This window comes from Myotis brandtii, unplaced genomic scaffold, assembly GCF_000412655.1.
Source record: "Myotis brandtii unplaced genomic scaffold, ASM41265v1 scaffold686, whole genome shotgun sequence".
In the NCBI taxonomy this organism is placed as follows: Eukaryota; Metazoa; Chordata; class Mammalia; order Chiroptera; family Vespertilionidae; genus Myotis; species Myotis brandtii.
Window position 1 is genome coordinate 559,561 of NW_005370683.1, and position 13,655 is coordinate 573,215.

General features: G+C 36.1%; 1 protein-coding gene across 15 annotated transcripts in view; it reads right to left on the bottom strand.

Moving 5' to 3' along the window:
- Positions 1-204: 204 nt before the first annotated feature.
- KIF21A (kinesin family member 21A) overlaps positions 205-13,655 on the bottom strand; it is a 147,314-nt gene continuing 133,863 nt past the window's right edge. For all 15 annotated transcript variants that reach the window (XM_014529552.1, XM_014529560.1, XM_014529551.1 and 12 more), the window contains 7 exons: positions 11,185-11,321; positions 9,384-9,564; positions 7,491-7,655; positions 5,394-5,511; positions 3,919-4,089; positions 2,072-2,271; positions 205-1,490 (listed from right to left, as the gene is read on the bottom strand). In XM_014529552.1, the coding sequence (XP_014385038.1) occupies positions 1,397-1,490; positions 2,072-2,271; positions 3,919-4,089; positions 5,394-5,511; positions 7,491-7,655; positions 9,384-9,564; positions 11,185-11,321 (1,066 nt within the window). In that variant the 3' untranslated portion in view covers positions 205-1,396. The remainder of the gene's footprint in view (positions 1,491-2,071; positions 2,272-3,918; positions 4,090-5,393; positions 5,512-7,490; positions 7,656-9,383; positions 9,565-11,184; positions 11,322-13,655) is intronic.

Here is a 13,655-nt window from a genome sequence, read left to right on the forward strand (position 1 = left end):
GCAGCGGTGGTGGGAGCCTCTCCCACCTCGGTGATAGCGCTAAGATTGTCCGACTGCTCGCTAATCTGTCAGTTAGACATACCCCAAGGGCCCTCAGACTGTGAGAGGGCACTGGCTGGGCTGAGCCCCCCCCTCCCCCCGCCCCAGTGCACAAATCTTGTGCACCGGCCTCTAGTATAATTAGGAAAAAAAATAGAATAAAAATAATTCATAGCAATGTATTTATTTAAGCCCTAGCTAAGCTTTCATTTACAAGCAAATATTTTCGGGGGGTGGGGGGAACAAGGTGGGATTCACAAGACAATATTTTCAAATGTTATACCATCTACATAAAAATTAAACTTGCAGAATTTACAAATTAATACTCTGAACAGACATAAATTATACATCCTCTTGCAAAATCCAATCTACAGCATTTAAAAATTCATACAGTTACAATGTAAGACATTCTCTCTTTACATTCTACCTATTTACATAGCTCTTCCCACCACAGATGATACAGTTTTTGTCATAGCTACCAAGTTTGCAAACATAGTATATTTAAAATATATTTAGCAGCATATAAAAAATTAGATAAAGGGGGAGGAAGTACTACTATTAAATAAAAATGAAATTAAAAGGTAATCATAGAAACAACTCCATAGGAAAATAGATCAAAATATGTTTCTGTTAGGACATCAAAAATTTTTCCCATCACAGAAGGTATGCACAGCACTAATACAACAATTAACGGCATTTTAGTCCTGAGCACAGGATATATGTAGCACAGCTGCAAAACTTTGGTCAATACAAGTAAACGTCAACATTTAACACAAACTGTTTAACATTCTTTGTTAGTAGATTACGGTCAATTCCACCTTAGGAAAAATCATCAACACTATTCATGTTATTTTTTGGGAACTTTGAAATTTGGGAACCCTCCATAGACTGATATAAATGCCAGACAAACAGACCACAATTTGACTACATTTCCAATATATTTAAATACGTAAGTCATCTGAACAGACTATAAATGAGTAAACCATCAGTGGGTTGCATAATATTCCAAGTGTATTTTCTGACTGTCACAAAAGCAGATATTTAGTAATTCAAATAATTTGAAAGCGTGTGTGTTTTTAATAGCTAGTCACAAAAATCCAGCCACAATAAAAGTGCGAATCAAGCAGTATTATCAATTATTAGGACATATATGTATTCAGAGATGTTACTATTAAGCACACAGGATTGTACACAATTATACTAGAATACATTTATATTCAGAAGTTGGATTCAGATATATAGTTTCCAGTTAATCCCATTCATAAGTTTTTGCCTAATAAATGTAGGGTAACATTTTCCACAAAGAATATACAGAGTATTATCACAGTATTCAGTTTATGACTATCTTCATTCATGTTTAATTACTGGCAGTATCTTCCCCCAGATCTCCTGTGTCGGAGATCTGACCATCTTGCAAATTGCGAGCCTTCCAAATTCTCACAGTTCGATCACTACAAAATAATAAATTAAAAATGAACATGAGAAAAGAGGCAGAAAGATAAAGAAATAGCTCTTATAATTACTTATTTTGGAAACATTTTCTGAATAGGTCTTTAATAGATGTAAGTAAAAATATAGCTTGTTCCATAAGTATATCTAACAGGGCATCATGATAATGATATTAAAAATAGCTCATATGCAATGGACACAGACAGTAAAGGTGTGAGGGCATGTGCTGGGAGGTGGAAGCAGCCAGGGAGAGGTCAATGGGGGAAAAAGAAGACTTATGTAGTACTTTAAACAATAACAAATTTGAATAAAATAAAAAAAAGCTGAGTAGAAAACGGAGAAAAAATAGCTCATATTATCAAGAGTATGTCAGTTACCTGTGCCCTTTAAATACATTAGTGCATTTAATTCTCTTTAACTAAAATAAGAAGTAGATAATGCTATTATTCCCTTTTTATTAATGAGCAAATTGAGGTCCAAGGTTTTCATGTTCTACATTTCCAGATATTTATAACCTACAGTATTTATTAAATCTGAAAACAAGTAGCTACCATAGAAAAAAAATTGCATAGGAAAAACTTACTCAGCTGCAGTAAAAATGTGGGTGGAATTAACACATATGGCATTGATAGGACTATCATGACCCTTCATCTCTCCAACTGGCAGGAAGGTATCCACATTCCAGAGTTTCAGAATGCCCCCTCTGCAGCCACTGAGCAAAACCGGATGGCCTGGCACCACTCCCAGGGCACAGACCCAATCCTTGTGTGCGTTTGGAACTTGCTGAGAGAAAAAAGAGAAATCAGAAGCTTAAAGGGACATACATTTTCACACCCAAAAAAGTTACAAACATTCTTATTGATAAAACTCAATTTTTGGAATGCTGAATGGCCTGGAAACTGTAAAAATCATTTTCTATGCAATCACTCTTAGGGACTTAAAGAATTTATAATTTGCCTCACTAATTATCATCAGTAATATCAGTATTACAGGCTTATAATGTTAAAAATCTATAGAATCTAAAGGACCTAGAAAGTATACAAAATTTGTCAAACATTACATCCTCTTCATAGGCAGTAAATATCTCCTTTCCCAAAATGTATTTAATAAAACAAATTTAAAAACTATAACCTGGCATGTAGACTTTAAGGACTGCCTCATAAAATCACTGACTTAAACTTTTGTAGAAGACTGGAGCTAACCTATCCTTCCTATATAATAAAAGCCTAATATGCTAAGTGTCCAGTCATCTGGTTATCCATTCAACCAATCAAAGCATAATATGTTAATGATATGCTAAGGCCATTCAACGGCTCACTATGACATGCACTGACTACCAGGGGGCAGATAGTCAACCAGTCAACCGGTCGCTATGACGTGCACTGGTTACCAGGGAGAAGATGCTCTGACCAGTAGGTTAGCTTGCTGCTGGGGTTAGCTGACTGGGACTGAATGAGATGGGCTGGACACACCCTGGAGCCCTCCCATGGTCCCTCCCTGGCTGGCCACCCTCCCACGCCCCTCCCCAGTCCCAATTGTGCACCAGTGGGGTCCCTCGGCCTGGCCTGCGCCCTCTCGCAATCCAGGCTGAGGGACCCCCCCCAAGTGCACGAATTTCATGCACTAGGCCTCTAGTATATTATAATAAGCAAATAATAGTTACAAGATCAGACTGTATGACTATATTTTATACATAAATATTTTATATACACAATATAAATGTCACACCATGAATGTGTGTCTATAAGAGCTTTTGAATGTAATATATGCATCTGTTACTGTTTTTTTTAATTCATATTCCATACTGCTTATTTATTTTGTTTTTGTCTAGTCACAGGCAGGAAAGTAGTAGCAACTGCAATACATACACACCTGTATGTACAGGAGAAAGCTTGAAACTGAGAACAATTTTATCTGTTAGCTAATTTCTTCCCCTGGGAATTAGGGCAATAGAACAATATTTGATTGTAATGACACAACATTTCAATCCAACTAGTGTTCTATAGGAAATGAGAGAACCAACACTTTCAGATGCATGAAGATGTTCTTGTAAGGTGAGGAATCATTTACACTACTTTGATTTTAGCTAAACATGTTACTCTGTGGAATATGTGTACATAAAACAAAACAAAATGAAAAACTATAACAACTCTACACCAAGACTGATTTTATTCAATGAGCACATACATGAGACAATCCCAGATCTTTTAGTGTCTAGTCTCCTCTTGTTGATGAGGTATTTAGCAAATGTTGAGTGTTGCCCTTCTCATAATTAGTAACTCGGGTGGGTGAGAAACTCCTTTAAGAAGAAGCCCTTATTTATATTATTCCTAAACAATGAAGATCTACATAGAGGCTCTTCAAATTCTTATATAGACTGCTGAGTGGCTCTGAAATACCCACACCATTCCGTGAAAGGTTTTACATTACCTGCAGAAGGTCTTTTTGCGCTAAGTCCCATTTCTTGATTCCATTATCTCTGGACCCACTAAATAAGTTATCCCCTTGTATGGTTAGCGCCTCAATGCCATCATAATGAGGGGGCTCAAAATTGTGGGTGGGACTCACAGTTCCAAGAGCCCCTTCAGTTACATCAAACATCTAAAAAATAGCAAAAAGAAAGCAGTCATCATATTTAACTTAACATAAGCAGCCATATGTGTTCATTCACAGAAACGCATACACATGTATATTTATCAGACATTTGTTTCGTTAGAATATCTTACTAAGTTAACTAAATTACCTGGTCTGTTCCACTCAGGATGAACCTGAGTCCTACTTTCACACTATTTTGCTTACGTGTCACATGCTTACATGCCTTTTAAGAAATATAATCAATTTTTTCATGTATAATCCAGTTGAAAGTAAAATAAATAACATAATTGTTATTTAAACACTATTAGAAAGCTCTGCAGTCCTGGTAGCCATTTCAAATACCCTTAACCATTTATTTTAAAACCTTCCCTTTATTTCAAAACCTTTCATACCCCTCAGTTGCCCTTACCTCTCTAAGCTATTGACCTTGTGATTTCCTGAAAAGACCAGCATGATCAAAAATATATTATTGAACCCTTTCCTCCATCCCAAAGTTTCCTTTTATCTTCAAACACTTACTTTTTCCCAAGGTTCACATCTTTGATCTGATTCTAACTCCTCCTACCACCTCCATCAATTGCCACTTCACTCTTCTCCTTACACTGTTCTTCTCCACTAAGCCCATTTCCTAAGCATATAAACGTGCTCAAGTCTACCGAATACAAAATCCTCTCCCCTTATTCATTCGATTTTCAAGTTACTAACCCATTTTTGGTCTCTTACTCAAAGCTACACTCTCTCTTACTGTACCCTCTTTTTATTCCTATTGGTTCTTACAGAGATTTCCCAAGGCTGAGTCCTGTCAACTCCTCTCCTTTGGCCATGTCATCTACTCAAACTCCTTGAACATCTGCTTCTATTTGAATGGCTCCCAAACCTACATCTCCAGTTATAACTCATCACAAACTCTGGGCTTGCCTTTCTAATAGTCGGCTGGCCTACATGAGGATGTCCTCTGTTAGTACTTCACATTTAACATTTCCAGAATCAAACTATACATCTTTCTTCAGCTTATCTGCTAATTTTATAAAATCTGAAAACCATAATATTCTCAGTATAAAAGATGGTGACACTGAGACTCAAGTATTAGTTGGATGACTGAGTTAAAAATCTTTAAAATCCCTCTCAACCTATCTTCTATCAAAAATGGGAAGATATGATGAAATAAGATGATAAAATCAGGAACTCTGAGTGAGGAAAAGATCAGGAAGAAAAAGCAAAGGCTAGAAATAGGGAAAAAGAAAATTAAGAGAAAGGGTGAATGAGTTTTAATACTTCAAACTACAATTCAACAATTCTATTATACACACTTTGATGTAATGATCCTTGGAGCCAGTGATGATTAGATCTTGTCCATTGGAGATCTGATCTACAGTAAGGCACATCACAGGGCCTAGGTGTCCCGTTAACTTTCCTGTAGATTGGAACCTTTAAAAAGAAAGAAAAAAGAATTTTCTTTGAAAATATGTCTTAGCATGCTGAGGCCAAGCTTCAATATAAATAATCTATATTCTTTGATAAAATAGTTCACTAATATATTTTTTTATTTTAGCTCCACTTCTATTCAACTCTGTTCAAATTAGTTTTTTTTTTAAATGGCCAAAAGAAGTGGGAAGAATCTTAACGAAGGTATTCCAAAGCTGACTAATGTCATTTTGGTAGAAAACAAAAAGGCAGCAAAAGTCCAAAAAATTGCTAATGACTAATTTTAACTCCCAACCCAAGTCCAGGTAAACCTTAATCTGTTAAATTTCTAAACATGTAATAGATATATTACTGATGTTATTAGATCCAATTTGAAATTTGATTAAAACAACTATATCACTAAAATAACTTGTCTAATAAATAACAATATAGAGAAAATAAGATTATTTTATTAAACAGGCACACAAATACTCTCACATATACAAAAACACAGATAGACACTCACATATACACATATATACATACATATGTCTATGCACACATATTTGTGTACATATGTACATCAGAAAATAGCTGGTACATTTTATCAGTTATTATAAAGATATGAAAATGACCAGAACATATCTGGCTGGTAGGAAAATGTATGATGTCAATCAATAGGAGTGACCGTAAACCTTCATTTCATAGTCCTATCTTAAATCCCACTGCCGGAATACAGACATGTATTTGGCTTTCGGGATATCAGTTTCTCGAAAACTGTTCTGTTAGTTACTTTATTAATATGAATCTATATTTAATCATGTTGCTGAAATCAACCAGGCCTCACAGGATCTAACTCTTCAGCAAAATAAAAAGTATGAAGATTTTCAAAACCTGATGTGTTTTCTGCCATATGTCATGATTTGTCTATCTTCCTCTCTGGTTTTCCTAATATGAGTCAAATGTACCCTCTTCAAGAATAAACTAACTCCTCGCTTTTCTAATTTTCTTAAACATTTTATTTCTAAAACAGCACTGAGGATGGTGGTGCCCCTCTTTCTTTCTCGATCATCTATCTATAAATTATGCTTGTTATACTTTCTCAGCCATTTGTTTAAATGTTGTTATAGCTAGTTATTCTGAAAGTTTCTCAAATAACCATCCCTTTGATTTACCAGTGACAAAGCCCTACTAGAGGGGAGGTACCTGAACTGCAAACATTACTCAGTGCCCTCTAACAGCCTGTTTGATGGCCTTTATTCTCCATTATAACATGAGCTCTACGAAGGCAGATGCCACATTTGCCTGGTGTCATCTTTATTCCCAGGACCCAACACAGTGCTGGGGCAGTGCTTGCTTTAGCTGATGTTGAGTAAGTATTTAACTAACAAGCGAATGCTCTCTTGCTGCCAACATTTTAAGAACTAGAAAAGAAACTATAATAAACACTCAACTAAAGGATAAAAGCTCATATTTCATGGCAACTGAAAATCAAATCAAAGATGTAATGCCTTACATTTCAATTTATCCATCTTTTTTACTTTTTAACCACTTTATCTTCCTGATATTCACAGAAACCCTCTAAGGTTTTATGCCCACATTTGTTCATTTACGTCTATAAACTGAAACATTATAGATATAAAATGTTTAAATAATATTGCAAAACATAATCCTTTCAAAGGTACTGGTAAAACTAGGATGAGAATCCTGGCTTCTTCCTAGAAAACAACACAATTTGTAGACAAATATTAAGAAAGGGTAAGGTTTTAATCCTATTTTCCTTCATATACTTTTTTCCCCATCAATGTAACTTAAAAGAAAGAAAAAATTGTGAGTTTGCTAAAGAGAACAGAAGAGACCTTTGAGGGTGTTGGGGGGGACAGAAAATCCTATGATTTTCATATTAACTTCTGGGGTTATAAAATTTAGATTTCAGATGCACTAGTAATGTCTGAATGTTGCATTTTCCATGTATAAGAAGTACATTTTCTTATACATTCTACCTTTTAAGATCCCACATTCTAACAGCATTTCCAGACGCCGCATAAAGGAAAGTGCCAGTTGGGTTCAGCGCAATTTGATTGATCTGGTTCTCTCCCGAAGGAATAGCTACCGTCCGGCTGGTACTGGCAGAACAAGCATCTCCAAGAGTAACTTGACCTGAAGATCTTAACAGAGACAGAACAAAACAAAAAAGTCATCGTTTCTGCACATGAGTTCAGCTTAAAGTTCCATGAATTCTTGGAAACCTGCTATAAGCAACAACAAGATCGGTGCCCTTTTTGGTCCCCGTATGCACAGAACCCAGCACCGCGCACACACACATAGTTGGCACTTTAAATGTTTTGAATGAATAAAACAAGATGACATGGCTTAAGACTCTTAAGTTGCAATTCTATTATTAAGTTAATAATTACAAGCCCTGAGTCAAGAATGATTAAAATATCATTCAGAAGCCCTGGTCGGTTTGGCTCAGTGGAAAGAGTGTCAGCCTACGGACTCAAAGGTCCCAGGTTCAATTCCGGTCAAGGGCATGTACCTTGGTTGCGGGCACATACCCAGTGGGGAGTGTGCAGGAGGCAGCTGATTGATGTTTCTCTCTCATCAATGTTTCTAACTCTCTATCCCTCTCCCTTCCTCTCTGTAAAAAATCAATAAAATATATTTTTAAAAAAATATCATTCAGAAAAGATTAGGTGACAAAAATTAAAAAAATCAAACAAAAACCAAAAATCCCAACAAATGAGTATCATAAAGGTGATTCATTTTTCTGCAGCTTCCAGAAGCCCCCTGAGTGCCAGGCCAACCAATATTGCTTTCATCCATAGGATGTGCCCTTTTGAATTAAAGCCTATGAGGACTTTTAAAATTATTTTATATTTTTGTTTACTTTAGCCCATTCATACATGCAGTGTTTACTATGTGCTAAAAACTCAAACATAACTTTTTTCTATTTCCTCTGGTAAATTCTAAAGGGTAAGTATATTTTTTTAAAATTTTTGAAACACTTTCTTAGCTAACTCTAAAATATCAAGTTATAATTAATCTTTTTAAATTTGACTTTAGGGAGTCAATTGGATTGGTAAATTTCTAACATCTTTTTAAATAAAATTTCCCTCAAGAGACTTGTATTCAGTACAATAATTAGTAGTTCTCCAAATGCAAATTAGCAATTAAAGGTTAATAATCCCTACTCTACAAATTATTAACCCCTACTCTAAATCCCTAATTTTAGTAAAAATTAATCTTTCCTATGCTCCCTTCTCTTATTTAAATAATCAAAGTTCACCCTCAATTTCAATTATAAAACAGTTAATCAATCTTATGGCAAAAAGAATCATTACTTGCTCCACATTTTATAGACATATCTGATAGACACAGAAAACAATCTCATCCTCCAATTGTCCACTATAACCAACAGTTATGAAATACCAAAGCACTGTAAGTCCCTCCCCAACCCAATAAACCTGTCAATTAATCAATACATGCCAATTAAATATTACAAATACTTCTTAATTGTCTACAATGGTGATTTATGCCATTTTCCAAGGAGCATTATTCAGTTGAAGCAAGCAATGTGAGCCATTAACTACAACACACAGTAAATACTATGAAATGTGATACCTTGGTATTTGGGAGCATAGAAATATAAAATGTGTACTTAGTCACAGATCAAATTATTTACCCCTTCCTGTTTAATACTAGGCTATCATATTTTATTTTCTCAATAGTGTTTTCCCCTTTACTTTATCTGTGTTCTTATTATAAACATTTTACCATCCTTTGGAAGTAGGCAGATATAAGTAAATAAAAATGCATTTATAGTGCTATCTTTTCTTATATTTTGTAAACAAGAACTGTTCGCCTCTTATTCTAGTTATCTTTAAGTTACTTACGTCAGTGTTCGAACGCATTTTGCTGAATCTCTGATATCCCACACCTTAATATAAGATGTTGACACAGTGAAGACCAGACCTGTGTAATTACAGTATTTTACAGACACGACATTGTTGGGATGGCCTCCCAGTGACATTATCTCCTGCCCGGTCACCAGATTCCATACTTTACAAGTACGATCTAAAACAAACAAATTAAACAAGGGGAAATACTGTCAATATGAACTAAGTTAGGTTCTCTTAACAAAAATTATTTAAACAATTTCTCTCCTATGAGACAGAAATGGGATAAGAAAACAGTAATTATCCCATTAATCTGCCACAGGAATCCTGACTCCATCCCTGACCCTCTGCAGCAGGTTCAAGGGCAAAGTAGGAGTAAAGGCCTAGATGAGAGCCAGGGATGTCTGGTGTATGCATTATGTGGGTATTAAAAAATAATTCCACAAAACTTTGAAAGTCATATCAAATAAATCAGCTTCTTCAAAACATTCTACTTCAAAACATCCCTACCTCCTCACAACACACCGCATATGTAAACACAGACACCTTTCTGTTCCAGGGGCCACTGTGTGATGGATTTTATTTTTGACCCACAAGCATAAGCCTACAACTATTCTATTTTGTTTTTGTATTTTGTTTTTGTATGATGACAATCTAATTATCCTGGAGAGATCAGTGTAATTGGAATCATTAGGAAAGTATATTTTCACAGAGCAGATTATTTCTAAAATGGGAGCTGTTGGCCATTATTAAAGTTCATAAGTTCTAGCAAGATTCTTATATGTCACTTGTAGATAATGAGCAACAAATGTTTGCTGATTGAACTGAATCTTATAATATCCCTAAATACTAAATAACTTTTACTAGATCCCCAAATTCCTGACCAGGCTTCCTCCTTACGTTCTTAGCCTCATTGTCTACTACTTCTCTTATGTATATTCTACTATTCAACCCAACTGGATTTCGTTTCCAAACATACCCCACTTTTACCTCCATGTCTCTGCTCATGTTGTTCTCTAATCTTGGTTGCCAATCCTCACCTGTCAATATGCAAACCATCCTATAAGGTTCATTCTAAATGCCCCCTTGTCAAAACCTTCCTGTTTCTCACAGATTGCCAAATCTCTCCCTTTTTCGAAACCCCAAAAACGCTTGGTGTATAACACTTCAAAGTTTATGCAGTTGAGTTCTAGCTACCTGCAATTGTGCCAAAGGGGTTAAGATGGCAGGTCTGGAGACGATTAGACCTAGGTTTCCAATTCTGGCTCTTCCACTTCCTAGCTAAGTTTTTCTGGAAAAATTATTTAATAGCTTGAATCCTCAGTTTCTTCATTTGTAAAATTAGGATATAACATGTATCTCATTGGGGTTGTAGTGAGAATTAAATGAGATATAATTTTTGTATTGTCTAGCATAGTCTCTGAAATATAGTAAGTTTTCAAGAAATGGTGGTTGCCACCCCTCTTATTTTCTTTACCGCACTGTACACTGTAATGGCCTCTGGTACATTGTCATATAAACTGCACTACTAAGCTCAGCGCCCTGCATGCATTAGGTACTCAATTACCAAACAGAGATGTAGTCTCTCAATATTCTATTTACATAACATCAACAGAGATTTTTACTTTCCCTCCAACTATGAGATGATGTTACAGTTTATACAATTCAGTGGTTAAATTAGATTCTCTCTCATATCCTTATGGGTCTTAAGCAGTTTCACTTATTTTTGGTCAAAGCTTGTTAAAAACGCAGTCATTTTTAAAAATCTTAAATACCCCCATGAAACCACTACTAGCACCTTTTGATCCAGTGAAGAGGAGGTCATCAGTGGAATCCACACAGAGCACAGCTTTCGTGTGCCCTTCAGCTATGTGAATGCACTGAAGGGCAGAAGCTCTGATTCCTTTTGCAGCAGGAAATGGGTTGATTATGCCCCTGAGGTGGGGGGTGGGGACACAAAAACAAACAAAAAATAAGACCGACTTCAGTAGCTATACCATGAGACTAATTTTAGTTGTTCCCTGACTTTAAGAAGTCTTTCTAACTAATTAGGAATAAAATTCAGGCTGCTCCCTCATCTCTTTTTTTAAGCCAAAGGACAAAGACAATGTGTGAAGTAGCAATAGTAGTGATGGAATACATCAACTCATTAGGCATCAGCTAACAGCTGCATTCTATAAAGAGCAAAGCCGATGATACATTTGGATTTTCTTATTAACAATTTCATCTCTTCAGAGTTTAATGAAGCAATATTGGGAGCTGTTTGAGTGTCGTGAATTCTGACAAATAAGAAAGTATATAGGATAGCACTTGGAAGATGTGACTCTGTGTCAAAAAGGACATTCTTGAGAAAGTATAACACATACCACCTAAAATACTGAGGCAGCAAATTTCAAACAAATTTGAAAAAAGACAAGATTGCATGGACAGAAATTCTAAAGGGTGAATGGTTTGAAAACACCAAAAACTTAAAACACTAACAATAACAAACAAGATAAAAAGACTGAGAATTTAAAAGAACAGTAAGATTCTTTAGGGATCTATCCCATGAGTTTTAATGTTTCTGGAGTTTCTGCTTTATGCTACTGGTCTATGCGCTACAGAAATGCACAGATTAGCAAAACATCATTCCTATCCTAAAGGAGTTCAGTGCAGGATCTGAATTGAAATAATTGTGTCAGGAAGACTAAAGATGAGAATGAATTAAGACATGATAAATAGCCGAAACCGGTTTGGCTCAGTGGATAGAGCGTCGGCCTGCGGACTGAAGGGTCCCAGGTTCGATTCTGGTCAGGGGCATGTACCTGGGTTGCGGGCATATCCCCAGAAGGAGATGTGCAGGAGGCAGCTGATCGATGTTTCTCTCTCATCGATGTTTCTAACTCTCTATCTCTCTCCCTTCCTCTCTGTAAAAAATCAATAAAATATATTTTAAAAAAAAAGACATGATAAATATATTAGTCAGAAGTTTATTTGTTTAGAGCAGGAAGAAAAATTATATTGAAGTATGTCCATTATATAAGACAGATAGCATAATATTACAACAAATACAGGGATAAAACGATACTGTTTGTTTCTACTTCTTGATGAAAGAAAACAATCTTCAAGAGATACAAGTGGCAGAAATGACCAAGAAGAAATACAAGCCCAGACTAAGTAGAACTAACAAATGGAGACATCTGATGAATTCGGTTTTTAAATCACTATATCATAGGTTTTTCAACGTATACGCCTGTGGGGACAAAAATCACTGGAGTACCTCCATTGGTACTCTAAAAAGATCAATAAAGGGGACAAGTCATGCAGACCCAATTCCAGAAGGGAGGGGAAAAGTGGATTTCAGAAATTAGAGATGAATAAAATTATTATAAACACTTAAAAATAAAGGCTCATCAATAATAGATAAATGAGCTCATTGATCTCATGAAGGAAATTATTTATAGGGTTACTAGGCAGCAACATAGGGGGAAGTCATATTCACAAGATATGTTGACTCCAATAAGCCTTTCAAAGGAAATCTTTGTGGACATGGGTTAGCACAAAACTGTTGTAGTAAGTAGTTTCAATGGTACTTGGAGTCACACCTAATGAGTCAATGATCCTGTCAGTCTAAAAAAAGGTCTTCAAAATCTAGTCATGTTTTTTCTAGCCCTAAAGATAGAAATGGTATGTTTATTAAACTGAAATATTAATAAGTTGGCTACTGTGTTGTATTGCCTAGAAAAAAATGACTGAAACAAAATTCATTTATTGTTAAGTATGTATTTAGCATGAAAATAATCACTGAATGAAATCCTATATAATAAAAGGCTAATATGCAAATTGACCGAACTGCGGAACAACCGGCTGCTGTGACACACACTGACCACAAGGGGGCAGACGCTCAATGCAGGAGCTGCCTTCTGGTGGTCAGTACCCTCCCACAGGGAGAGTGCCACTCAGCCAGAAGCCAGGCTCACAGCTGGGGAGTGCAGCAGCGGTGGTGGGAGCCTCTCCCGACTCCATGGCAGCACTAAGGATGTCCAACTGCAGGCTTAGGCCACTCCCTGCGAGGAACGAGCCTAAGCCATCAGTCGAACATCCCCCGAGGGTTCCCAAACTGCAAGAGGACGCAGGCCTGGCTGAGGGACCCCCCTGATTTCACGAATTTCATGCACCGGGCCTCTAGTTTACACATAAAACTTAAGTCAAAGATATAATAGGATGTTCAAAGTAGGAAAGTGGTGTAAGTGATTTAGTTATTGAATACATGATTGATGGATTGACAAT